At 34.4% G+C, this 26,385-nt stretch overlaps 1 protein-coding gene across 1 annotated transcript in view; it reads right to left on the bottom strand.

Moving 5' to 3' along the window:
* Window positions 1–26,385, bottom strand: part of ZCWPW2 (zinc finger CW-type and PWWP domain containing 2) — an 84,516-nt gene that overhangs the window by 27,964 nt on the left and 30,167 nt on the right. The window contains 2 exon segments of the mRNA XM_042903632.1: window positions 5,113–5,159; window positions 17,177–17,291. Of these exon segments, the coding sequence (XP_042759566.1) occupies window positions 5,113–5,159; window positions 17,177–17,291 (162 nt within the window).

Here is a 26,385-nt window from a genome sequence, read left to right as displayed (position 1 = left end):
TAAGTAGCAGAACTAGCCCTTGAAAGCAGATCTGGTTCATTCATAAGTTCCTACTCCTTCTACCGCAATATACTGTTTCCTGAATCTTTGTTTTTTATATTCAAACATCTCGCAGAACTGTAACAGGCAACACCATCAGCTACTCCACCCATCTTCCCCATACACTACTGTTTTTATTCTTTTATTTCTTTATTTCTTGGGCCAAGCGACCCAGATATTCACTCTGGTCTGCACAAGTCCTTTGACATTCTGAAAGTATTTACTGAGCTGTTATAAATATTTCATGGAATATTAGAGCAGGAAGGGACTTAGGAGAAAATCCAAATCTTCCCCTTCTTTTTTTTTTTTTTTGCAAGCGGAACTCAGAGGTAGGTGAGACTTACTCTAATTCTTTTTCATTCAGACTGCTGCCATTGGGCAGAGCAGTGGTCAGGTGAAAAGATGGGGCACCTTTACTACTCACCTCTATCTTAGCATGTGGCTGAAGAGCTAAAAGAAGGGGCCTATGGGAATGGCAGAGGCTTGCAGATAGAGCTCTCATACTTACCCAAGAAGCACTTTCCTAATAGGCACTTAGGAACAGTATTCAAGGTGGGAACATTCTTATACCTTGGTTCAAACAGGTTGTAAAGACTGCCTCTACAACTCAGCACAGGCCAACACCTAACTTTGACAACTTATTCCTCAAGGTCATTTCATGATTCAAGGGAGGCAAGTGACACTGTGGTTAGCTTTAATCTATCAAGCCCATTTGGGGAATTTATCCTATAAAAATAATGGCATCAGTATTTTAAAATATATACATAAAGATGTTTATTAAAGCATTGCATGTAGCAGTATCAAACCACAACAGCAACTTGAAAAACTCCCAAACATTCATCAATATAGAGCTCACTGATTAAAACTGATATATCTGTTATGGTATGCTATGTAGAAGGCTAAAAACAGATCTGTATCTGCTTAAGTAGTTAAATCTGTAGAATAATATATATAATAAGATCTCATTGTTGTAAAAACAAGACAATCACAAAGCATTTATACATGTACATATATACCTCTGTTTATATAAATAAAGAAAATAGACTATTAAGACTTGCAACCCAGGGTAAGGGGCTGTACAGAAAACTACCTTACTTGTTTTTATCATTCATCTTTGTAATGTAGTTTTTGCAGTGGTGAACATCCCTATGCCTATTTTCTTTATTCATTAACCATAGACAACAATGATTATCTCACATAATTGTTGTTGAATCAAATGAAGTAACGTATGTGTATCCCTGGCCTTTGTAGGCACTTAATACATCATATTGTTATTTTTTTTAATTTTTATTTATTTAATTTTGAGAGAAAAGACAGAGCACGAGCAGGGGAGGGGCAGAGAGAGAGAAGGAGATACAGAATCTGAAGCAGGCTCCAGGCTCTGAGCTGTCAGCACAGAGCCTGACGCAGGGCTCCAACCCACGAATTGCGAGATCATGACCTGAGCCGAAGTCAGTTGCTTAACCGACTGAGCCACCCAGGCGCCCCAAAACAGTTCTATCTTTAAAAAAAATACTGTCTTCGATATCCATAGATCCAAATGTATAAAAAAATAAAAGCTACCATATTAGTTGAAATTAACACTCAAACTCTAATAGGACTAGCTTGCTAAACTTTAATAAGAACTAAGAAAAACTAAGATTAAGTAAAATTATCTAAGGAGCACTGTGGGTGTATGGCAAATTCCTTAACTTCTCTAACTATAAATGATCTCCTTTGTAAGATGATGATGATAATGTCTGCTATGCCTTCTTCCCAAATAATCTCAATATGTAAATATTTAAAGATAGATTTCTTATCACTATTGTAAAGTGTTTACAAATGGAAAGGGTAGCAATACTATGAAATATTTCTAAATGTTTATTTTTTTGAAATACAAACAGATCAATACATTTCATGTATCTGTGTTTAGTAATGTTTGATTTTAAGACTGCTAAAAATCATCTCAAATTTCCTATTACAGATTTATAAATGTTTTCCATGATTTCTCAGTAACTGCACTTCTATTCTTACAGCTAAATATATACTTAAATACATTACAATATGTTGAATAGAAAATAAGTAAATTATTCAATAATTTCAAGAACAATGTGTTTATTACACTCCATAAAAAGCCTGCACTTGCATGCAGTTTCTTAACAATACAGTATTGTAAATGTAGATTCTCTTCCTTATGATTTTAACATTTTGTTTTCTCTAGCTTAATGTATTGTAAGAATATAGTATATATTACATATAACATACAGAAATCTGTATTAATCGATTATTTACGTTTTTAGTAAGGCCTTCAGTTGACAATAGCTATTAGTAGTTAAGTTTTGGGGGAGTCAGAAGTTATACATGGGTTTCTGACTATAGTGGTCAGTGCCCCAAACCTCTGTTGTTCAAGGGTCAATTGTATCTCTGTAGTTTGCTGAGTCTAGCAGCACATTCAAAAATCATGCCAAATGTTAGACAGTTTTTGTGAAATAGTTCTGTTCCATGCATTGCAAGATATCTAGTTTCCTTAAACTTTGGCCAACAAAATGCCCTGTATTCCCCAAATTACTATAACCCAAGACACTTCTACAAATTCCTAACATATCTCATAGGGAGATGTCTCTCAAATTATCTGTGTTAAAGGACGTTTTGTCCCTAATTTGCCTAAGATCTATACTTCTATACAAAATTAAAAACAGAAACAAGTTACTAGGAAAAAAGTGAAATAGAAAACAAATATAAAATGTAAGTTCTATTTTATCATTACATTCAACAGAAAAAATGACCCTGTGGAATTACAATACAAGTTTCTAAATGGTTCCTCTCATTTTTGGCTTTTATCTCATTGCAGACCAATAATAAATAGTTTGCAGACCAGCTCTGGTCCATGGACCACACTTTAAATAGCACTGTCCTAAAGACAGTAGTATAGCTTTCACTGAGAATCACTGGTAAAAATAAAACAGTATATAAAAATGTTAGTTATTATCCTTATCATTTTTTATTCTAAATATCCTTTAGCTGAGACTAAAATAAACAATTCTACCCACATTAACAATCCTATCTCAAAAATTCCTGTCTAAATCTTCAGACATACACACAAGTCCTATTTCCTCGTTTGTTTTTAAACGCTTATGTATTTATTTCGAGAGAGAGAGAGAGAGCGCGCACTCCCGTGCAGGCAGGGGAGGGGCTGAGAGAAAGGGAGAGAGAGAATCCCAAGTAGACTCTGTGTTGTCAGCACAGAGCTCGATGTAGGGCTCAATTCCACAAACTGAGATCGTCCTGCGTCAAAATCAAGAGTTGGACGCTCAACCGACTGAGCCACCCAGGCACCCCTTCTTTCTTTTTTAAAAGGCAACCTTGTCTTCTATGATATTGACTTCCTCTCTGCAAAGGTGCAGCAACATTATTTAGCCAGTGAAAAGTACAGACTACTTTTACAAGTCAAAAAGCAGAAGAGTTGATTTTAAAAAGGCCCATGACCTATATACATACTCAGAATATAAAAACAACACTTACTTCCTTGCCTGTTCATCTATAGGTTTGTGTCCAACATCTTTTCTGTTCGTCCAGGTTACACTCAACCTTTCCTGGGTCCACCCTGCACCAACACCACCATTTAACACGGGAAATACTACAGGGATAGGCTTTCCTTTCAATCACAGTTCTTTTTATGACACCAATATATTATTTGCCTAAAAGAATTTGTTTTAAGAATTGGCTCTTTCTCTTTTTTCAGTAGTGTCCTGTTAAGAATACTGTCACTTGGGGCACCTGGGTGGCTCAGTCGGTTGAGCGGCCGACTTCGGCTCAGGTCATGATCTCGCGGTCCATGAGTTCAAGCCCCGCGTCGGGCTCTGTGCTGACCGACCAGTGCCTGGAGCCTGTTTCAGATTCTGTGTCTCCCTCTCTCTGACCCTCCCCCGTTCATGCTCTGTCTCTCTCTGTCTCAAAAATAAATAAACGTTAAAAAAAATTAAAAAAAAAAAAAAAAAAAAAAAAAAAGAATACTGTCACTTGAGGAGAATGTCAAAGGTTCATCCTATCCCAATCAAGTTTTGACAATAGGTAGAGTTAAACATCTCCCTGCATATACAAATTGATGTGTTAGAATTCTTTTAAAATGCTCTTGACTTCACAAACTTTAGGGGTGCCAGGGTGGTTCAGTTGGTTAAGCGTCCAACTTCGGCTCAGGTCATGATCTCACAGTTCGTGAGTTCCAGCCCTGCCTTGGGCTCTGTGCAGACAACTCAGAGCCTAGAGCCTGCTTCAGATTCTGTGTCTCCGTCTCTCTCTCTGCCCCTCCTCTGCTTGCACTCCATCTCTCTCTCTCCATCTCTCTCTCTCTCTCTCTCTCTCTCTCTCTCTCTCTCAAAAGTAAACATTAAAAAATAAAAAAAAAATTTATTCAAAGATTCTATGTTTAGATTTATACAAATGCCTGATACTGTTCTCAACTTCAAGGTAAAGTCCATATTAAGCTGTGAATTTTAATTATTTAAATCTTCCATGAGATTGCACACATTCCAATAACATGGTATACAAAAAATATTTTAGTATAGGAGAGTATGTTTGTGAAATACAACTTTTAAAAACATTTTTTTAATGTTTATTTATTTTTGAAAGACAGAGAGAGACAGAGCATGAGTGGGGGAGAAGCAGAAAGAAAGGGAGACACAGAACCCAAAGCAGGCTCCAGGCTGTGAGCTGTCAGCACAGAGCCTGACGTGGGGCGCAAACCCACAAACTGTGAGATCATGACCTGAGCTGAAGTCAGACACTTAACTGACTGAGCCACCCAGGCACCCCTGTGTGTGAAATATAAATAAAAGCAATTACTTACTTGTTAACTTTAAATATTGCTATCATTCTAATTCCTCATAAGTCTGTAACACTGATGTAAGTAATCATAAAAATTAAATTTCTAGTGTTAACCTAAAAAAGGAAAAATGCACTCAACTAACATTTAGAAGAAAATACTGATTATATGTCATTTTGCTTTTAAATATTAATTCAATTTTCTTTTAAAAATAGCTTTAATCAAATGGAATTTGAAGTCTGCATATTTTATATAATGAAACATGATCTTACCCTTTTCTTGGCTACCACAGCAACTTTGCCATCTGCTTTGGATTTATCTGTAAGATAATAAAGTATGGCTGTTTCAAAAAAAGTGCCTACACTCCTGTTCAAATAAATGCAACATTATACAGTTAGAATTTTCTACTTTCTCATGCTGTGATATGTGTTTTCAATGATTTTTTAATCATAATGCTATTAAACTCAACTTCTCCAAGTTGAGTATAACAAAATAATCCAAAGGTAATAATATCAGGGATCCGCATAGTTATTTGACAAGCCTCCTCCCTTAAATCTAATTGGTTGGCTGGATGTTTCCAAGTTAGCAACCAGTGTATCTTATTCCAGGTTCTGGTCAGCTAATGTGCTGTGGAGTATACAGGACCTGGAATGAAATCCCAGCTATCTCCACTTGCACATCTACTCTATGCCAGACATGGATAAAGGCCTTACATAGACAATCTCTTATTTAAACCTCATGATAAACTTGCAAAAAAGTATGTAGTCCATTTCCCAGCTAAGAAAGTTAAGGCTAAGTACCCTGCCTGAGGCCATGCAGTGGGGCAAGACCCACCTGACTGCAAGTGTTTAATCTTCATGTCTGCAGCTTCCATGCAGGACCCTTAAGCAACACTCAGCAAGGAGGATGATAAACAAATAGCACGTAGAAAACTATGTTAAGATATAATTTTGATATATGTAAAACTGTGCGTGTGAATTAGTAAAACTTATTGGCAATAATAATTAAGAAATTGTATTTTTTATGGGTTCAATGTAGAATTCCAACGAAATGAGTTGTACATAAATTTTTATTCACACATATGTTTTATTAACCTTAATATTGTGGTAATGAAAAATGAAGAGAATTATGGACATTAATAATAAGGTTTTAGGGTTACATTTAACATTAAAAAATACCCAAAAATTTAATTTATCAATGTAGGACTATAATTCACAATGAAAACTTAAAACAAACAAAGAGAATAAATATCCATGGATGTGAGAGTAAATAAATGCTGCCTATCTAAAAGCAAATTTTGCAGTAAAAATTATTGGCATAAAGCATACAAATCCAGAGAAGCAGGTTATTATATTTATGTCTATAATTAGTTGGCCACATGTAAACTGTCCTCTTTCCTATGTTCAGCTGTGTGCTTGAAATAATCCCTTCTTCTGGAATACCCTTTTTCTCCCCACTGATGAATGTATAAGACCATCCACTGTCACAGAAAATTCTTCCAACTAGGAGAAATAACCACCTTTGTTGCAAAACCACAGTCATGACAGGACACAGAACTTTCTTCCTTGTCTTATGGTTACTTCTATATACGGTCAAAGCACCCTACAAGACTAGAATGTGCCTTAAAGTCAGGGGCCAAGTTTTGTATGCAGTAGGTGCTCAATTTTTTTTATAATTAATAAATGTACATGTATCTTATTCAAAATCTCACATGGATCTGAAATACACATTTTACCTGAACAAATTAATATAACTTACGAGTTAAAATACATAGAACATTTACATGGTGTAAGTGACTATACTAGACAATGTAAGATATAAAACACCATATATGTTCTCAGACCCTTAGTTTCTTTATTGATAAACCAGGAGTAATAATTATTACCTTATTGGTATATTGTGAGATTCAAGTAACAGAATTTATGTAAATAAAACTCCTAAAACAATGTGTGGTAGATAATAGATTATTAACAATGTTCTTTTACAATTAGCTAATAAAGACATTCTGGGGTATGGGTGCATGTGTGTGAGAGACAGAGAGACAGAGACAGATACAGAGAGATCTTAACCCTTGCAATACTAGGAAAAATAGGTTAGTGATTATACATGTCACTGTTGTATCATCTTGTTAAGTGATTCCATCATTCTACCATTTAAATAATTGTTTTAGTCTTTTTAACATAGTTGGGAATAAACTGATGAGTAATGATAAAATAGCAAAGATTAGTAAAATTCCATAATGCATTTCAGATTTACAAAAGAGCCCTGATGATAATTACAAGATAGAATAAATTTTGTTGTATCTAAAATTTTTTTTCTCTTTCTTCTTTTGAAGACCTCTAATAACAATGAAACTCATGATGAAATATCAATCTGTACATGCAGTTGAAAATGCACATAAAAGAAACTCAAAACTAAAATTGGATCCAATGGACCCTGGTCATATACTGGTCTTTTTTCCAGTTAGTGAAAAAAGAATACAATTTTGTTATTTTTCTCCTCAAAATATACATCATTCTTATGTAAAATTTCCAGTAGGGAGACACATTTGGAACAGAAATATCCAAACTGTTGTTCAAGGAACTTTTTATGTTGAAACGTTGCACAACCATCTCCCAGTGCAATATAGAAGTGTTTCGGGGGGTAACAACAGCCACTCTGATTTTCAAAGGGATTTGCCAAAGGGAAAGTCTGATGTAATGCCGAAAAACATGACAATCATTAGCAATTTTCCTATTAATAACAGTAGGTCCGTGTTCAACTTCAGCAACATTAAACACTTTCTAAGAGCTGAATTTTCCCTAGTGAGAAAGGTTTAATTTCCTCCCTTCAGAAATCTCTGCATGTAGGGACCCTCACACAGAGTGAAAAGCAGTTAACAGGAAATGTAGATTTGGATAATTAAAAGGGCCTTCACTCCTCTTCTGGGCTACATCCATATCATCGTTTTAAAGTGCAAAAGAGGAGCTGCAGGTAGAAAATGAAAATGTTCCGAATCAGTAGAGGTGGTTATGCCTCATGACTCATAACAGATGTTAAATTTTTTTTATTTACAACCGTATTAGAAAGGAGTACAAATATTAACATAAATCAGTGGCTTCTTTTTTAAAAAAAATATTTTTTAAAGCTTATCCATTGATGGCCTCAGAAAATCTGTTAGTATATGCTTCTTTAAAGGTGACAGCTGAAAGCATGTTCTTAAAAAGGTAGAGGATATTCCAGTTTCCGATCTGGCATGTAAAGAGCTTAGAAGTCACACTCCATCCTCACAACAGGTAAAAAGCTGAACAAATTGAAAATCAATAACTCTTCTTAGATCCCTTAGAGAAATGAGGTCACAGGGCAAACCGCGGCCCCCAAATTTGGAGAGACAGGTGAATACAAAGAATCACAACTTAATGGAGCAGAAACCTCCACAGGAACTAGTGCTGGGGTAGGAACACATGAACTGTAATTGATGAATTGCTGGAGCCTCAATGTGAACAAGCCTGAGAGAGAAAAATTCTTGGGGGACCCAGTCATGCAGGAGGGAGGCACACTTTTATGCATTTACCTCCAGGAGCTATATCGGGCTCTCATAATAAAGACTGGAGAAAAACACCTTTGCGCTTCCTCAGTGGGAAGAAAAAAGTAACCATTTTGAAATATGCCAGAGCATTCAGTTCTTAGCCGTTTGCTTTGAAGAGAAACTATTTTACCAGAGCTTAACCTATTCTGGTTTTCTCTGAGCCTGACCAATTAGTGGGGGAGGGAAATACCCAAATCAAGCATTCTATGGTTTTCCACGCAAGGGAAGGGAAATACCAACTCGGGATCCCCTCTATCCATTATGTACCACGTAAGGGGGTGAAAAAAAATGGGAAGCACTTGTACAGTTCAAAGCCCAGGACTAAGACCTAATCATAGAACTATAGAATGCTTGGAGCATCTGGGTGACTCAGTTGGTTAGGATTCAACTCTTGATCTTGGCTCAGGTCATGGTCTAATGGTTCATGAGATTGAGCTCCGTGTCAAGCTCTGTACTGACAGTGCAGAGCCTGCTTGGGATTCTCTCTCTCCCTCTCTCTCTCTCTCTGCCCCCCACCTCACACTAGCACTCTCTCAAAACAAACAAACAAACAAACAAATATAGAATGCCTTCCCTAGTCCCACATGCCTTACCACTACACTGCTAAAGGTCTCGCTACCACAGTTTCCGTTACCTGGTACATCATGTTTGTCTTTCCACAAAAAATACAAAGCATACGAAAAGCAAAAAACAGTCTGAAGTGACAGAGCAAGTATCAAAAGCAGACCCATGTATGTCAGAGATGTTGGAATGATCAGATTGTGAATTTAAAACAAGTACGCTTAATACAGTAAGGGCTTTAGCGTTAGAAGTAGGCAACATTCAAGAACAAGTGGGTATTGTAAGTAGAGACATGGAAATTCTAAGACATAATAAAAAAGAGGTGCTGGGGATTAAAAATGCTGTAACAGAAATGAAGAATACCTTTGACAGGTTTTACCACTAGATTGGACACAGTTGAGGAAAGAATCTGTGAGCTTGAGGATATATTAATAGAAACTTCTAAAACTGAAAGCAAAGAGAAAAAAGATTGGAAAACAAAAGAACAGAATATCCAAGATCAATGGGAAAACCACAAAAGTATAATATATGTGTAATGGGAATACCAGACAGAAAAGAAAGAGAAAGGAACAGAAGAAATATTGGAAGCAATAATGACTGAGAATTTCCCCTGATTTAACGTCAGATACCGAATAATGATCCAGGAAGCTCAGAGAACAAGCAGTATAAATGCCAAAGGTAAGCAGTAAGCAAAGATAAAGGAAAATTATTGAAAGAAGACTGGGGGAGGGTGGTGTGCCTTATCTGTAAAGGAGCAGATAGAATTTCATCCAATTCTCCTCAGAACCTGTGAGAACAAGAGGAGAATGAGTGAAATAATTAGTGTTGTGAGAGAAAAACCCACCAAATTAGAATTCAGTACCCTGTGAAATTATCCTTCAAAAATAAAGGCATATATATTTTGTCAGGCAAAGAAAAATTGAGGGAATTTGTTACCAGTAGATTTACCTTACAAGAAATGTTAAAAGAGAGAGGAAAATGATGTAGAGTAGAAACTTGTATCTACATAAAGAAAGGAACAGCATCAGGGAATGACTAAGTGAAGGTAAAATATAAACTTTTAATTTTCTTATTCTTTAACTGAAAACAATGTGTTCAAAATAGTAATAACGGCAACAATATGTTCGATTCAGGAAAACCATCTCCTTAAAAAGTTTTTTTTCTTAAAGAAACTTAAAAAGAAAGCATAATTGATATGCTAAGAAAGAAAACAGAATTATATAAAATGTTCAATTAAACTACAAAAGGCAGAAAAAGAGTGAAAGAAAAAATAGGAGCAAAGAAAAACAAATGGAAAACAGTAACACATATGGTAGCTATTAATTCAACTATATCAATAACTATTTTAAATTTCAGTGTCTAATTATACCAATTAAAAAACAAAGACTGTTAGAGTGGATCAACTATACGCTGTCTACAAAAAAACTCACTTTAACTACAAAGACACACAGAGGTTAAAAGTAGAAAAATAGAGATATAGCATGTTAACACTAAAAGAAAGCTATATTAATTTCAGACAGAGAATGCTTCAGAGCAAGGAAAGTTATCAGGGATAAAGAGAATATTAATTAATAATACAGTGGTTACTACTCCAAGAAGACATAATGATTATTAATATAAATGTGGCTAACAACAGTGTCAAAGCATGTAACACAAAAATTGATAGAACTCAAGGAAAATACATAGACCCATTATGATAATTAGAGACTTTATCAGAAATGAGCAGGTCCAGAAGGCAGAAAATCAGTCAGGACATACAGTAGTTCCCCTTTATCTGCAGAGGGTATGTTCCAAGACCCCCAGTAGACACCTGAAACCATGGATAGTAGTAATAAAACCTATATATACTGATTTTTTCCTATATATACATAGTCCTGATACAGTTTAATTTATAAGTTAGGCAGGGTAAGAGATCTTAATACAATAGAATAATTATAACCATATGCTCTGATAAAAATTATGTGAATGTGGTCTCTCAAAATCTCTTATTGTAATGTACTCATCCTTCTTGTTATATGAGATAAAATGCCTGCATGATGAGATGAAGTGAGGTGAATGACAGAGGCACTGTGACATACTGTTACGCTACTACTGACCTTCTGATGAAACATCAAAGGAGGATCACCTGCTTCTAGGCCACAGCTGATAACTAAACGGATAACTAAAACTGTAGAAAGTGAAACTGCATATAAGAGGAAACTGTTGTACTTTGAACTCGACACCATCAATCGACTGAATATAATCTACACCTACAGACTACAACCTCAGTAGCAGAATACACATTCTCCTCATGCTCACTTGGAACATTCACCAAGATTGACTATGTTTTGGGCCATAAAATACTCCCTAACTCACTTCTGAAAACAGATATCATACAATAGTCTGCTCTCAGACCACAGTGGAATTAAACTAGATAACAAAACAAAACAAAACAAACAAACAAAAAAACCCCAGAAAGATAACTATAAAACCCTCTAAATACTTGGAGATTAAACAACACATTTCTAAATAACATATGGGTCAAAAAACAAATCTTAAGAGAAATTTTAAAATACTTTGGACTAAATGAAAATGAAAATAAAGTTTATGAAAATTTGTAAGATGCAGTAAAAGCAGTATTTAGAGAGGAATTTACAGCATTAAAATGTGTATATTATGAATAAACAAAGACCCAAAATCAATAAACTAAGCTTCCATCTTAGGAAACTAGAAAAAGAAAAGCAAGTTAAAATATGAAGTATGCACAAAAAATAAAAATTAGGGCAGAAACCAATGAGATTGAAAACAGGAAATCAATTGAGGAAATAAAACCAAAAGCTGTTTCTTTGAAAAGATCAATAAAAATAAGACACTAGCCAGGCTAACTAGAAAAAAAGGACAGAAAACATAAATTACTAACATCAAAAATTAAAGAGAGGGCATCATTACAGATGTGAAGATATTAAAAGGATAATAAAAGGAAATGCTGTCAATAACTCTATGCCCACAAATCTGATACCTAGATGAAATGGACCAATTCTTTAAAAGACGTAATCTGTCAAAAGTCACACAAGAATAAACAATCTAAGAAGCCTATATCTTTTTATAACATTGAATCAATATAATAACCTTACAAAACAAAAACACCAAGCCCAGATGGGTTCACTGGTGATTTCTACCAAATATTTATGGAAGAAATTATAGCAATTCTCTATAAGCTCTTCCAGAAGATAGAAGCAGGGGGAATACTTCCTAATTCATTCACTGAGGCCAGTATAACAAAACCAAACAAAGACATTACAAGAAAACTACGGACCAATTTCTCTAATGAACATAGATGCAAAATTCTCAACATACTACAAATCAAATCTAACAATGTATAAAAAGAATTATACACCATAAGCAAGTGAGATTTATCTGAGGTATACGAGGCTGCTTCAACAATCAAAATCAATTAACGTAATCAATGACATCAGTAGGTTAAAAAAGAAAAGTCAAATATGATCATATCAGTTGTGCAAATAAAGCACTTAACAAAATCCAACACACCCATGCATGATAAAAATTCCCAGCAAACTAGGAATAAAGGGAAACATCCTCAATTTGATAAGGAGAATCTATAAAAATCCTACAGCTGACATCATACTCAATAGTAAGAAGCTCAAAGCTTTTTCCCTAAGATTAGGAATAAGTCAGAGATGTTTCTGCCTCAGAACTCTTTTCAATATTGTACTGGAACTCCTAATTAATGCAATAAGGGGGAAAAAAGGAAGAAGAGTATAGATCGAGAAATAATAAAACTGCCTTTCTCAGTAGATGACATGAATATCTATGCAGAAAATCCAAAAAATCAAGAAAAATACTCCTGGAACAAATAAGTGATTATTGCAAGGTTGTAGGGCACAAGGTTAATACACAAAAGTCAATCACTTTCCTATTTACCAGCAATTAAAAAGTAGGATTTGAAATTAAGAACACATTACCATTTACACTAACACCCCCCAAATGAAATACTTAGGCATAAATTTAACAAAAGATGGACAAGATTATATGAGGAAAACTACAAAACTCTGATGAACAAAATGAAAGAACTAAATAATGTGGATATATTTCATATTTATGGATGGGGAGTCTCAATATTGTCAAGATGTCAGTTCTTCCCAACTTGATCTATAGATTCAGTACAATCTCAATGAAAATCCCAACAAGTTATTTTGTGGATATCAACAAACTGAATCTAAAGTTTATATGAATAGACAAAGATACAGAATAGCCATCACAATATTGAAGGACAGTCAGAGGACTTCATCCTACCTGACTTCAAAACTTACTCTAAAGCTACAATAATCAAGACAGTGTAATATTGGGAAAAGAATAACAAATAGATCAATGGAACAGAATAGACCGCCCAGAAACAAACTCTATAAATATAGTCAACTGATCTTTTACAAAAGAGCAAAGACAATATAATGAAGAAAAGTGTTTTCAATAACTGGTGTTGAACAACTAGATGTCTATGTGCCAAAAATGGATCTAGATCTAGACCTTACACCTTTCATAAAAATTAACTCAAAATCACACATCTAAATGAAAAATGCAAAACCATAAAACTCCTAGAGGGTAACACAGGAGAAAATGTAGATGACCTAGGATATGCTGATGACTTTAGATATAACATCAAAGGCAAGGCCCATGAAAGAAATAATTAATAAGTTGGACTTCATTAAAATTAAAATGTATGCTCTGAAAAATGCACTGTCAAGAGAATGAGAAGATAATCCAGAGTGAGAAAAAAATATTTGCAAAATACATACCTGACAAAAGGACTGTTATTTGAAATATACAAAGAACTCTTAAAAGTCAACAAGATGAACAACTGAATTAAAAAGCAGGCAATGAAGAGACACCACAGCAAAGAAGATTTATAGATGGCAAATAAGCATATGAAAGCATGTTCATCATCATTGTATGTCATTTTCTAATGACATTTAATTGCAAATTAAAACACCACTGCAGACCTATTAAAATGGCCAAAATCCAGAACACTGACAACACCAAATTCTGGCAAGTATGTGGGGCAACAGGAACTGTCATTCATTTCTGGTAGGAATGTAAAAATTATGCAGCCACTTTGGAAGATAGTTTGGCAGTTTCTTATAAAACTAAACATACCCTTACCATATGATTCAGCAATTGTGTTCCTTGGTAGTTACCCAAATGAGCTGAAAACTTATGTGCACAAAAAAACCTATGTTGCATGTTTATGGCAGCTTTATTCATAATTGTCAAAACCTAGAAACAACCAAGATGTCCTTCCGTTGGTGAACGGATACATAAACTGTATTACATACAAACAATGGACTATTTTCAGTGTTAAAGAATCTACAGACATGGAGAAACGTAAACACATATTACTAAGTAAAAGAAGTCAATCTGAAAAGGCTACATACTGTATGACTCCAACTATATGATGTTCTGGAGCCTAAAAAGATCAGGGGTTGTGAGGTGTTGGCAGAGGGGTAGGAGTGGGGGAGAAATGAACATGTGGAACACAAAATTTTTAGGCCAGTGAAACAATTCTGTATGATACTACAACGGTGAATACACATCATCATACATTCGTCAAAACCCGTAGAATGTACAACACAAAGAGTGAACCTTAATGTAAACTCTGAATTTTGGGTGATAATGATATGTCAGTGTTGGTTCATGCTTCTCTGGGGCCAGAAGTTGATAGTGAAGATACTGTATGGGTATAGGGCAGGGAATTATGGGAACTCTGTACTTACTGCTTAATTTTTCTGGGAACCCGAAATTTTGCTGCTCTAAAAAATAAAGTTTATTTAAAACAAAACAAAACAATTCTAGGAAAAAAAAGGTAGAAATAGGAACATCCACTCTAAGATGTAAAGCATGTAAGAAAATATTAATCCTACAAATAACACAAAATCCTAAAGCTAAATTATAAAGAGACTATATGGATAATACCCTACTCATTTTAAAAATACAATTATAATGAATGTTCCTACATAAGAAAAATCTTTCTATACTCAGAAAAAGAATCACTTACTCGGAGTAATAGTTAATATAACAAAAAACAGGGGAACTGAATTATGTGGACAGGACTTTGAAATCTCTTACAGTATGAGCAGGTCTGTATTTTTTACATATCATTTACTGACCCGGCAGATTTCAACACTGAAAGAGTTGCATCAAACATAATAGTATGTCAATGTCTGCAGTGTAGGGAGAATTCAGGCCAAGAAATTAGGAGTCATTATTTCTGGGTTGGAAAAATAAATTTTGGGGTAAAGAAATTCTCAAAGTTGTTGGGATGAAATAAGTTGTTTGCCTCTAAACTACTCACCTTTTGTAAAATATCTGAATAATGGCTATTTATGTCTCAAAACCACTTTTGAACAAAGTAAGAAGCTGGATACGTACGAGAATTCACCCTAGAAGCTAAGCAAGGACTATATTGTCTCTTTTGGAGACAGTAAAGAGTGAGTCTGAAGTGAGCGAGCCTCTTATGGCAAAGACTGAATTCCTGCCAAGTCTCTTCATGCCCCCCATCTACAAATGTAGATGACTTAGGTTGCTAATGACTTCAGATAGAACATCAAAAGCAAGGGCCACAAAAGAAATAATTAGTAAGTTGGACTTCATTAAAATTAAAAGTTCTGCTCTGCAAAATACACTGTCAAGAGAATCAGAAGATAATCCAGAGTGAGAGAAGTATTTGCAAAATACATATCTGACAAAGGGCTGTTATCTGAAATACACAAAGAACTCTTAAAACTCAACAATAAGATGAACAAAATGAAAGTCTCTAGGCATGGATTCTCTACATTCAGACTGAATTACATCAATTTCTGCATGCAAAAATCATCAGTTTTTCAGCAAAAAAATGGTCTGCTACAAAACCAATGAGAAATAACCCCTCTCCATAGACTCTGGACAAGTAAGAATGCCAAAGGACCCAGACGTTAATACTCCAGCACCCACAACAATGACAAAGACACAGTTCCATATTTATTGAAAGAGTGTATCCATTGCTAGTGTGAAATGGCTGTAATATAATTTTAAAAAATAACTGACTATATTAGTTTACAGCATTTATATTAAAAAACCCTAAAACCCTAAATATTTCAAAGTTTATTTTGGTTACACAAGAAAAATGTATAATCCATGAAAAGAATAAAATTGCATTTGTGACAATACAGTGAGTTCAACCTTTACTGCTAATAAACAGAGACATTATATTTTCAGCACAAGGAATAAAAATCACATTCATGGTAATAAATGTCCCTTTTCCCAGTTTCAGAGTAAACCAGAGTAATGTGCTTGTCATTCTTTTCCACTGTTTTTAAATCTACTTATTTCCTTTAAAATCTAAACCTAGATAGCTGGGTTAATATTTAAATTTTTCTTAAATAAAATATTTTCACCTATAAGTTTTTTAAAATATATATTAAGCTTCTCCAAGGGAGGAAAAAAATACCACTCTTACTTTCAAATTCAGTCAGCACTGAAGGCCAGATCCTTCCATAATCTTTAGAACTGAAGGTGATAAGTTATTATCGCTAAGCAGCAAAATTTAAAAACATATTTAAATTTATTGAAAATCATCATTTTTATGTGAAATCACATTCAGAGTTAAAAATGTATCCTACCTACTATAATCATTATGATGAATTCATTTAAAAAGCTATCTATAAACCATAATATTGATGATTCAAAAGAACTTTCTTTGAAAATGACCTGAAATCTTACCATATTTTTTTACCTAATTAAAAAAAAAAAGTTGATGATGGTTTTTATCTCTGCCTTGAATGTGTTCACAAATAAAACATTTTGAAAAATACTTTGGTCTGAAATAAAACAGCACATGCAAATGAAAGTTTCATCCTAGAAATATATTTTAAAGACATAGCTTCTAATTGTGAAATATACTTTGAAACACATAAAAGAACTTACGTAGATAGTCTAAGAGTAAAGAAGATGATAGAAGCGTTAATTAAAACCCTTGCATTTAAATAGAGTGTATGCTTAGTTTCAGAGGGTGAAATACATACTATTAATCCATAGAAAACCAATTTTTCAGTGGACAAAGATATATCCTATCCCTATGAAAAGAATATTTTTTAAATGTGCAAATATATTTCAGAAAGCATGCATCTGAATAAATCCTCATTTGGGGGTGGTAAAGAATAAAAAAACTCAAATACCCTGTTTGGATAGGCGGCACACTTCCAGTCTTCGCTCGTGAGAATGTCCATAGAGAAGGTATGCTTCTTGTAGTGCACTTTTATACCATTTCTTTTTCTTCGTACATGTTCCTAGCTAAAGAAACACAGAAAAATAATGACTCATTTCTAAATGTATAATTTTGTTTTAATATCTACGTGATTTAGCTATTGAGCTGAAATTAACCCGATTTAAGCATTGTAACATACATTATGTAGACTTTGGTATATAATTATTATTTCATTATTAGAGTATAGCAAAGTTGTGGGAATGTTGTACATTAAAAGACAAAGGGTTAGATTCTTGATTCACTAAGATAATATTTTAATATAATTCCTCTCACATTTAAAAAGTTACAAAAAGTTATGACCGCCAATGTAACAAAGTAGTCAGTATTAATATATTTTGTTAGCGTAATTTGATTCTCTTTTAAGTAACATAACAATGATACTGAAGTGGTATAAACTGAAAAGCCAAGTTTCTTATTGTAAGAAAATTAATTCCATTCACATCCAGTTTTGAGTTATGGCAGAAAAGTGACCTATTCATACAAGTTCCTTAAACTTTTGCCCCAATTTCTTCATCTCTAAAATGTGGATACTAATCATAAAGTTTCAGAAGTAATAAATGAAATAATAGATGACAGTTTTCTGGCATAGCAAGCACTCAATCAATGTTATTCTACTTGAATTCAGTACTTTTTCTACATGTAATTTATTTTTACAGAAATTTTTAAAGAGAAAAACAGAGTCAAAGAATCTCTAGGTTAAAAATGACTTTAAAAATTATCTGACTCACTAATTTTTCCATTGTTATTTTAGAACTTGACTAAAAAGTTTTTTTTAAGATTTTGTCTTTAAGTAATCTCCACACCCAACGTGGGTCTTGAATTTACAGTCTTGAGATCAAGAGTTACGTACTCTACCGACTGAGCCAACTAAGCATCCAAGAATCTGCCTAAAAAACTTTTTACAATATTTTTAAATGTTACAAATTATAAAATTCATACCACCATTTTCTTTTTTGGAAGTTTACCATAAAAAAAATACAGGCTTTTATTCTATTATTCCATATTTACCACTTGCATACAATAATCATATCTTTATCTCAGATACATAATTTACTCCTTATACAGAAATGTAAATCTATATAACACCTATATTTAATTCATTTAGAGAATGAAACTATCCATATATTTAAAGCTCTTCTCAAACTCCACCTTATTCTTGGAGTCCCCAAATTAATATCAACTATCTGTTCCTGTTACACTTAATATTTTCATTTAATCATTCACTACATTCTGAGTTGTATTATAGTTATTTGTATTCATGACTGCCCCTACCCATAAAATGAAAAGTCCCTGAAGACAGAGGCAATAAATAATATTTCATCTTTCTATCCTCCATAGTACCCACTTGCCTAATCTCACCGCATATTATGTAAGCATTCCGAAAGTGCTTGTTAAATTGCATGTTGTTCTAGACAATGATTTATTTTATAAAAAGGAGTCAAAGAATATAATGAAACAAAAACCTACTTTTTTTTTTCAAAAACCTACTTTTGTGCACAGAATATTTAAATTTCATTCATTAGTTTCACAGAAAAAGAGTTAGGCAGATACAATTTAATAGACATTAGAAAATTTAAACTAAGAATATCTAACTTAGTATCTGCATGTTTAAGATATTTCTGCAGCTCTAATGTTATGGTGCTAAATAAGAAATCAGTGAAAAACAGCCTAGAAGCTGATATGGCACTAAACAATTGATGTTAAGAAAATTTCTTGAGAAAAATCAATACTATAGATAGCTAAAGTAAACTTCGGTGAGTTGGGGGAACCAAAAAGCTTTTTTAAAAACTTGTGTCTGAGATTCTTTAAGAATTTATCAGTAAGTATGTGCCATCTAGTGGTAGTACAATCAAACATCTTCAAAGAAACAAAAAATTAAGACTATAATTTATAAAGAATTTTGAATTCCACAATTAGGCTCAACTATGCACTGTATTTTCCAACTAAAGTGGTGTGTACACACCCTGAAGGCTGGAATGTGCCGCCATATCCATCGCTGGTATTGTTTCTCCCAAAGGTACCCATTATTACCAGTTTCTTTCACAGTCTTTCACAGCTACTGTATGGATCTACAAACATTTATGTCATTTGTATGAATATATCTAATTTTACAGAGTGTTGTGAACAGTTACATATACTTTGAGTTTTTCAATTTGTCTTGCAGATTGCTTCGTTTATTGATTGATTTGACATATTCTAAACCCTTGGGATCTACCACTGAAGAAGGTAGATAAAGCTTACCTTCATTCTAGCTAGTGAAACAGATGATCTACAATAAGCATAACAAATAAATAAAACCTACAGTATGTTAATAGGAGGTTACAAGTTCTATGTAATAAAGAAAAGGCAAAAAAGTAGGGTAACTCTCATTGAAAAGGTGACATCTGAGCAAAGACGTGAAAGAGGACAGGGAGTTAACCATGTAGATATTCCAAAAAAGAGAACTCCAAGCAGAGAAAAAAAAATACTCTAAGGTGGGAGGATACAAGTATATTCAAGAAGCATCGAAGAAACCAAGGTGGCTGAGGCTAAATGAAGAAGGAGAGTAACAGGTAATGAGATCACAAAATTAACAGGGGCCAGATCATGGAGGTCCTTTCAGGCCATTGCAGGGATCTTGCCTTTTATTCTAAAATGGGACCCATTCCATAGTTCTGAGCAGAAAAATAACATTTGATTTGATTCAGTGTTTTAAAACATTCTGATTTTTTATACTATTTATTTATTTATTTATTTATTTATTTATTTATTTAATATCCAAATTAGTTAGCATATAGTGCAACAATGATTTCAGGAATAGATTCCTTAATGCCCCTTACTCATTTAGCACATCCCCCCTCCCACAACCCCTCTAGCAACCCTCTGTTTGTTCTCCATATTGAAGAGTCTCTTATGTTTTGTCCCCCTCCCTGTTTTTATATTATTTTTGCTTCCCTTCCCTGATGTTCATCTGTTTTGTATCTTAACATCCTCATAGGAGTGAAGTCATATGTTATTTGTCTTTTTCTGACTAATTTTGCTTAGCATAATACCCTCTAGTTCCATCCATGTAGTTGCAAATGGCAAGATTTCATTCTTTTTGATTGCTGAGTAATACCCCATTGTATGTATACCACATCTTCTTTACCCATGCATCCATCGATGGACATGTGGGCTCTTTCCATACTTTGGCTACTGTTGATAGTGCTGCTATAAACATTGGGGTGCATGTGCCCCTTTGAAACAGCATATCTGTATCCCTTGGATAAATACCTAGTAGTGCAATTGCTGGGTTGTAGGGTAGTTCTATTTTCAATTTTTTGAAGAAGCTCCAAACTGTTTTCCAGAGTGGCTGCACCAGCTTGGGTTCCCACCAGCAGTGCAAAAGAGATCCTCTGTCTCTGCATCCTTGCCAACATCTGTTGTTGTCTGGGTTGTTAATGTAAGTGTGAGGTGGTATCTCATTGTGGTTTTGATTTGTATTTCCCTGGTGATGAGTGATGTTGAGCATTTTTTCATGTGTCGGTTGGCCATCTGGATGTCTTCTTTGGAGAAGTGTCTATTCATGTCTTTTGCCCATTTCTTCACTGGATTATTTGTTTTTTGGGTGTTGAGTTTGATAAGTTCTTTATAGATTTTGGATACTAATCCTTTATCTGATATGTCATTTGCAAATATCTTCTCCCATTCCGTCAGTTGCCTTTGTTTTGCTCATTGTTTTCTTCATTGTGCAGAAGCTTTTTATTTTGATGAGGGCCCAGTAGCTCATGTTTGCTTTTGTTTTCCTTGCCACTGGAGACCTGTTGAGTAACAAGTTGCTTCAGCCAAGGTCAAAGACTTTTTCCTGCTTTCTCCTTGAGGATTTTGATGGCTTCCTGTCTTATGTTTAGGTCTTTCATCCATTTTGAGTTTAGTTTTGTGTAAGGTATAAGAAAGTGGTCCAGGTTCATTTTTCTGCATGTTGCTGTCCAGTTTTCCCAGCACCACTTGCTGAAGAGACTGTCTTTATTCCATTGGATTTTCTTTCCTGCTTTGTCAAAGATTAGTTGGCCATATGTTTGTGGGTCCATTTCTGGGTTCTCTATTGTTACATTGATCTGAGTGTCTGTTTTTGTGCCAGTACCATACTGTCTTGATGATTACAGCTTTGTAATACAGCTTGAAGTCCGGGATTGTGATGCCTCCTGCTTTGGTTTTCTTTTTCAAGATTGCTTTGGCTATTCGGGGTCTTTTCTGGTTCCATACACATTTTAGGATTGTTTGTTTTAGCTCTGTGAAGAATGCTGGTGTTATTTTTATAGGGATTGCATTGAAAATGCAGATTGCTTTCGGTAGTATTGATATTTTAACACTATTTGTTCTTCCTCTCCAGGAGCATAGGATATTTTCCCATTTTTTTGTGTCTTCTTTAATTTCTTTCATAAGATTTCTATAGTTTTCAGTGTATAGATTTTTCACCTCTTTGGTTAGATTTATTCCTAGGTATTTTATGGTTTTTGGTGTCATTCTGATTGTTTTGACCAAAATAAACTATACAAAGGCATGTAGATATAAGATTACCAGTAATAACCTAGGCAAGAAATGATGGTGGTATAGACCAGGATAGTGGCAGCCATTGTGGTGAAAAGTGGTAGGATTCTGGACATAATTTGAAGTTACAGCAAAATAAATTTCTTGACCAACTGAAAATTGGGTGTGAGAGAAGCAGAAGATGACCCTAAGGCTTTTGGACTGAACTAGCAGAAGGATGAACTTTGCTGTCAAGTGAGAAGAAGGCTGTCAAGGAAGTGAGATTCTGAGGGGGAAGATCAAGAGTTCAGACCTGTTGGTACAAGATGTCTATTGTGACATCCAAGTGGAGATACCAAGTAAGAGTGTGGTAAGGAAATTCAGGAGAGAAATGAGAACAGCAGATAATATTTATGAATCATACACACACACACACACACACACACACACACACACACACACACACACAGAATTTAAAGCCAAGAAACTGGATGACATAACCAAAGTAACGAGGAAACAGATGAAGGTATATCCACACACGTGCTTTGTATGTGCCATTATTTATTTGACAAATGCCCTAGCTATGAACATTTAAGCTATTTCTAATATTATGTAATTTGAAACAATGCTTTAATAAAAAAATTTGTGCATATATCACTTTTCCCATGTGAAAGTGTAAGAAGAGTAAATTCCTAGATGTTGAATTACCAGGTTTGAAGGTGTATTTTAAATTTTGGAACTGTGAATTCACTCTTGAATGAGATGGTCACAATTTACAATGCCACAAACAGAATGTTTCCTCACACCCTGGAGAAGACTTCTGTGACCACACTTTCAGATCTCTGTCAATATTTTAAGAGAAATACAGTATTTTTTATTATCATTTTCATTTCTCAAATTTAGTAATTATGAGAAACTTTTAATATTTTTCCAACTTTACTGAGGTACAATTGCCATATAACTATGCAAATTTAAGGAGCACAACATAATAATTGGATACCTGTGTATCTTGTAAAATTATTACCATAATAGAGTTAGTTAACACCTCCATCAACTCACACAATAACTCGTGTGTGTGTGTGTGTGTGTGTGTGGTGAGAACATTTAAGATCTGCTTTTTTTTTTCAACTTTCAAATACATAATACAGTATTATTTTTTTTTTAATTTTTTTTAACATTTATTTATTTTTGAGACAGAGAGAGACAGAGCATGAACGGGGGAGGGGCAGAGAGAGAGGGAGACACAGAATCGGAAGCAGGCTCCAGGCTCTGAGCCATCAGCCCAGAGCCTGACGCGGGGCTCGAACTCACGGACCGCGAGATCATGACCTGAGCCGAAGTCGGACGCTCAGCCGACTGAGCCACCCAGGTGCCCCACATAATACAGTATTATTAACTTTAGTCACCATGTTGTACATTAGATCCCAGATCTTATTCATCAATTTTTCACATTTTTAAAAGCCATTTATGTTTTCTTTTCTACAAGTGACTGTTCAAGTCCTGTGTTAATATTTATATAGGTCTTTTTCTTATTGGTTTATAAGAGTCTTGTATAAATTAAAAAAGTAATACACTGTTACATGTATTGCAAGTACCTTTTCCTGTTGACAGTTAATTTTTTAGATATATTTGTATTTTCATTTTGTTCATTTAAATCTTTCATCCTTCTAGCACTAATTTGTGTGTAAGTTATGAGGTATAGCTTCTACTTTGTGTTTTTCCCAAGTAGCCATTGGTACCCATACAATTTATTAATAATACAACTTTAATTATTTGAATATAATCTTAACCACTAACTATATTTCCAAGTACTTTGGAGTCTATTTTTGGACTTTATATTGTTCTATTTATCTGTCAAATCACTGTTAGCACGAAACTGCTTTATCTAATGGGGCTTTATTATAATTTTGTATTTTATAGGCCTACTTCCCTCTTCTATGTTTAATTTTCCTATACATTTTAGCATTCATCTTAAGCCCTTTTTTAAAATTGAGATTACATTAAAAATAATTTAGGGAGAATTGACATCTTTCCATATTAAATTTTCTAAACCAAAAAGAGGATTATATCTTTCCGTTTACTTAGGTTTTATTTTCTGTCTCTTAGTAGCATTTTGAAGTTGTATTCACATAGCTCATACATATGCTTCTTAAGCTTATTCTAGTGTGTTATGTATGTTTTGTTGCTATTATAAATGGGAACTTTTATCCATTCATATTTTCACACTGGTTGCCTCTGTATACTAATTTTATAACTGCCATATAATTGAATTTTCTTATTGTTTAAAATAGTTTTTAGATTTGAGTTCCATGGGTTTTCCAAGTAAACAATTATCTACTAATAATGATAATCTTGCTTTTTTTCTTTCCTGTATATGTACTTTGGCTCCTTTCTTTGGCTAATTATATTAGCCAATTCTACCAGGACAATTACATAATTGTAGTAATCTTACATACTTTTAAAAACCCAAATTTCCTACCAGAACAACCAATGTCTTCTCTAATTAAAATAGAACTTTCAGTTGAATGAGTTCATGTATTTTTCAAGACATGCAGAAGTGAGTCACGTTTATTTAAATAGACTTCTTCTGCAGAAGCTACCAAAAAGAAATGTTTATTTGTAATCACCTTCATATACTAAACTGTTTAATACATTATCATAATCTTTCAACTGGAATTTGCCAAGAAAGGGCTTCTGGATTGACGAGAAAGAAATAAAGACACAGCATTTCACCAAACATAATAGATTCATTCCATACACTAATTACCAGGGCAAAATTTGTAAAGGATGAATGAACATCATGCTTGAATGAATTATAGTAATAACACTGTGATTAGGTTCAATATTAAAATACTATAGTATTTAATGAGATAAATCTTCAACTTGAAGGTTTACATTTTAGACAAAATTCAGCAAAGGAAACAATTCTATTTTGAATAAGCCTAAACTAAGGCAAAAACTACCTTTTCCTGGTTTTTTTAAGAAAAAAAATTTTTTTTAAACAAAGATAATCTTTTAAAGGCATGAAAACATTTAAATTTACCATTGCAGCCAAAAGTCAAGTAAGATAATTAGATTAACAAAGATTTTTTCAAGACCAAGTGGTATTGAAAATAGGATTCAAACTCAAGCAGAAAGTAACTGCCATTCAAACTCACTCTATCAACTGCAACGTGGAGGTGTTTACCACTTGACTGAAATCTACAGCAACTCTTGTGACTTTCCTGATAACTCTCGGATAATAAAATGTCCCAGAGTTACTTATTTAGTTCCCTGAAATTCAAAAACTACAATGTCTACTTGCATGTAAGAAACAAAATTCCAAAACTGCATTTGAAGTTAAAGCTTCTGTTCCTCCTCAAGCTAGGGACATACTGTAGGCTGAAGTGGTCCTCCTTTTCCTCCATGTGTTTCTCTTTCTCTCCCCACATCTTCTGGCTTCTCTGGGATTGAAAAGATTTGGTGTGGAGAATGGAAGAGAAATTGCAATAAATATTTTTGACTGCTACATAGCAGTTTGGGGTTGGTGCTTTCTAGGCTTAAAGCATTTTTTTTATTGTGGGGTGCTTTGTGGGTTTTTGGAGAATGTTTTCTACCAACTAGGAACAACTTCCCTGACAGAGGAGATCTTTCTTGAGCTGGCTGCTTTCAGTCAATCCCCTACCCCATTACCACTTTTCCTGTATTGCTCAGTCTAGATTTCACGGGAACAGGAAGCCATCTTTATTTTTTTTAATTTTTATTTTTTTTTCAGTATATGAAATTTATTGTCAAATTGGTTTCCATACGACACCCAGTGCTCATCCCAAAAGATGCCCTCTTCAATACCCATCACCCACCCTCTCCTCCCTCCCACCCCCCATCAACCCTCAGTTTGTTCTCAGTTTTATTTAAGAGTCTCTTATGCTTTGACTCTCTCCCACTCTAACCTCTTTCTTTTTTTTCCTTCCCCTCCCCCATGGGTTTCTGTTAAGTTTCTCAGGATCCACATAAAGTGTAAACATATGGTATCTTTCTCTGTATGGAGGAAGCCATTTCTAGAAGACCCTTCTAAAATGACTACTCGGGGTGCCTGGGTGGCTCAGTCGGTTAAGTGTCCGACTTCGGCTTAGATCATGGTCTTACAGTTTGTGGGTTCAAGCCCCGCGTCGGGCTCTGTGCTGACAGCTCAGAGCCTGGAGCCTGCTTCAGATTCTGTGTCTCCCTCCCTCTCTGCCCCTCCCCTGCTCACACTCTGTCTCTCTCAAAAATAAATAAACATTAAAAAAAATTAAAATGACTACGATTCTTTTTCCCATGTTGCCTGCATCCTCTCTCCCCCAAACCACGGGAATGCTGGCCATTCTCAGTGCCTCTAGATCTTTTCATTCTGTTGCTAGACCTGATAACCAGGCACTCTCACTCAGATTTCTCAGAGGAAAGCACCAGTATGTTGTGTTGCTCAAGCTCAAGAGTACACACATCATGCTCTCAAAAAATCCCTCATACAGGAAAATGAACATCTTTCCTTTTCACAAGATGGGTAGTGAGGAGGTATAGGGAAAATGTCATAGAATATCATTACTTTCTCCAAAGAAACTCCTGTATGTTCAACCTCAAACCTTTTATATCCTTGCATAAATTAGGCAAAGG

The sequence above is a fragment of the Panthera leo genome, chromosome C2 (assembly GCF_018350215.1).
Source record: "Panthera leo isolate Ple1 chromosome C2, P.leo_Ple1_pat1.1, whole genome shotgun sequence".
Lineage (NCBI taxonomy): Eukaryota > Metazoa > Chordata > Mammalia > Carnivora > Felidae > Panthera > Panthera leo.
This window is presented reverse-complemented; position numbering and strand designations above follow the sequence as displayed.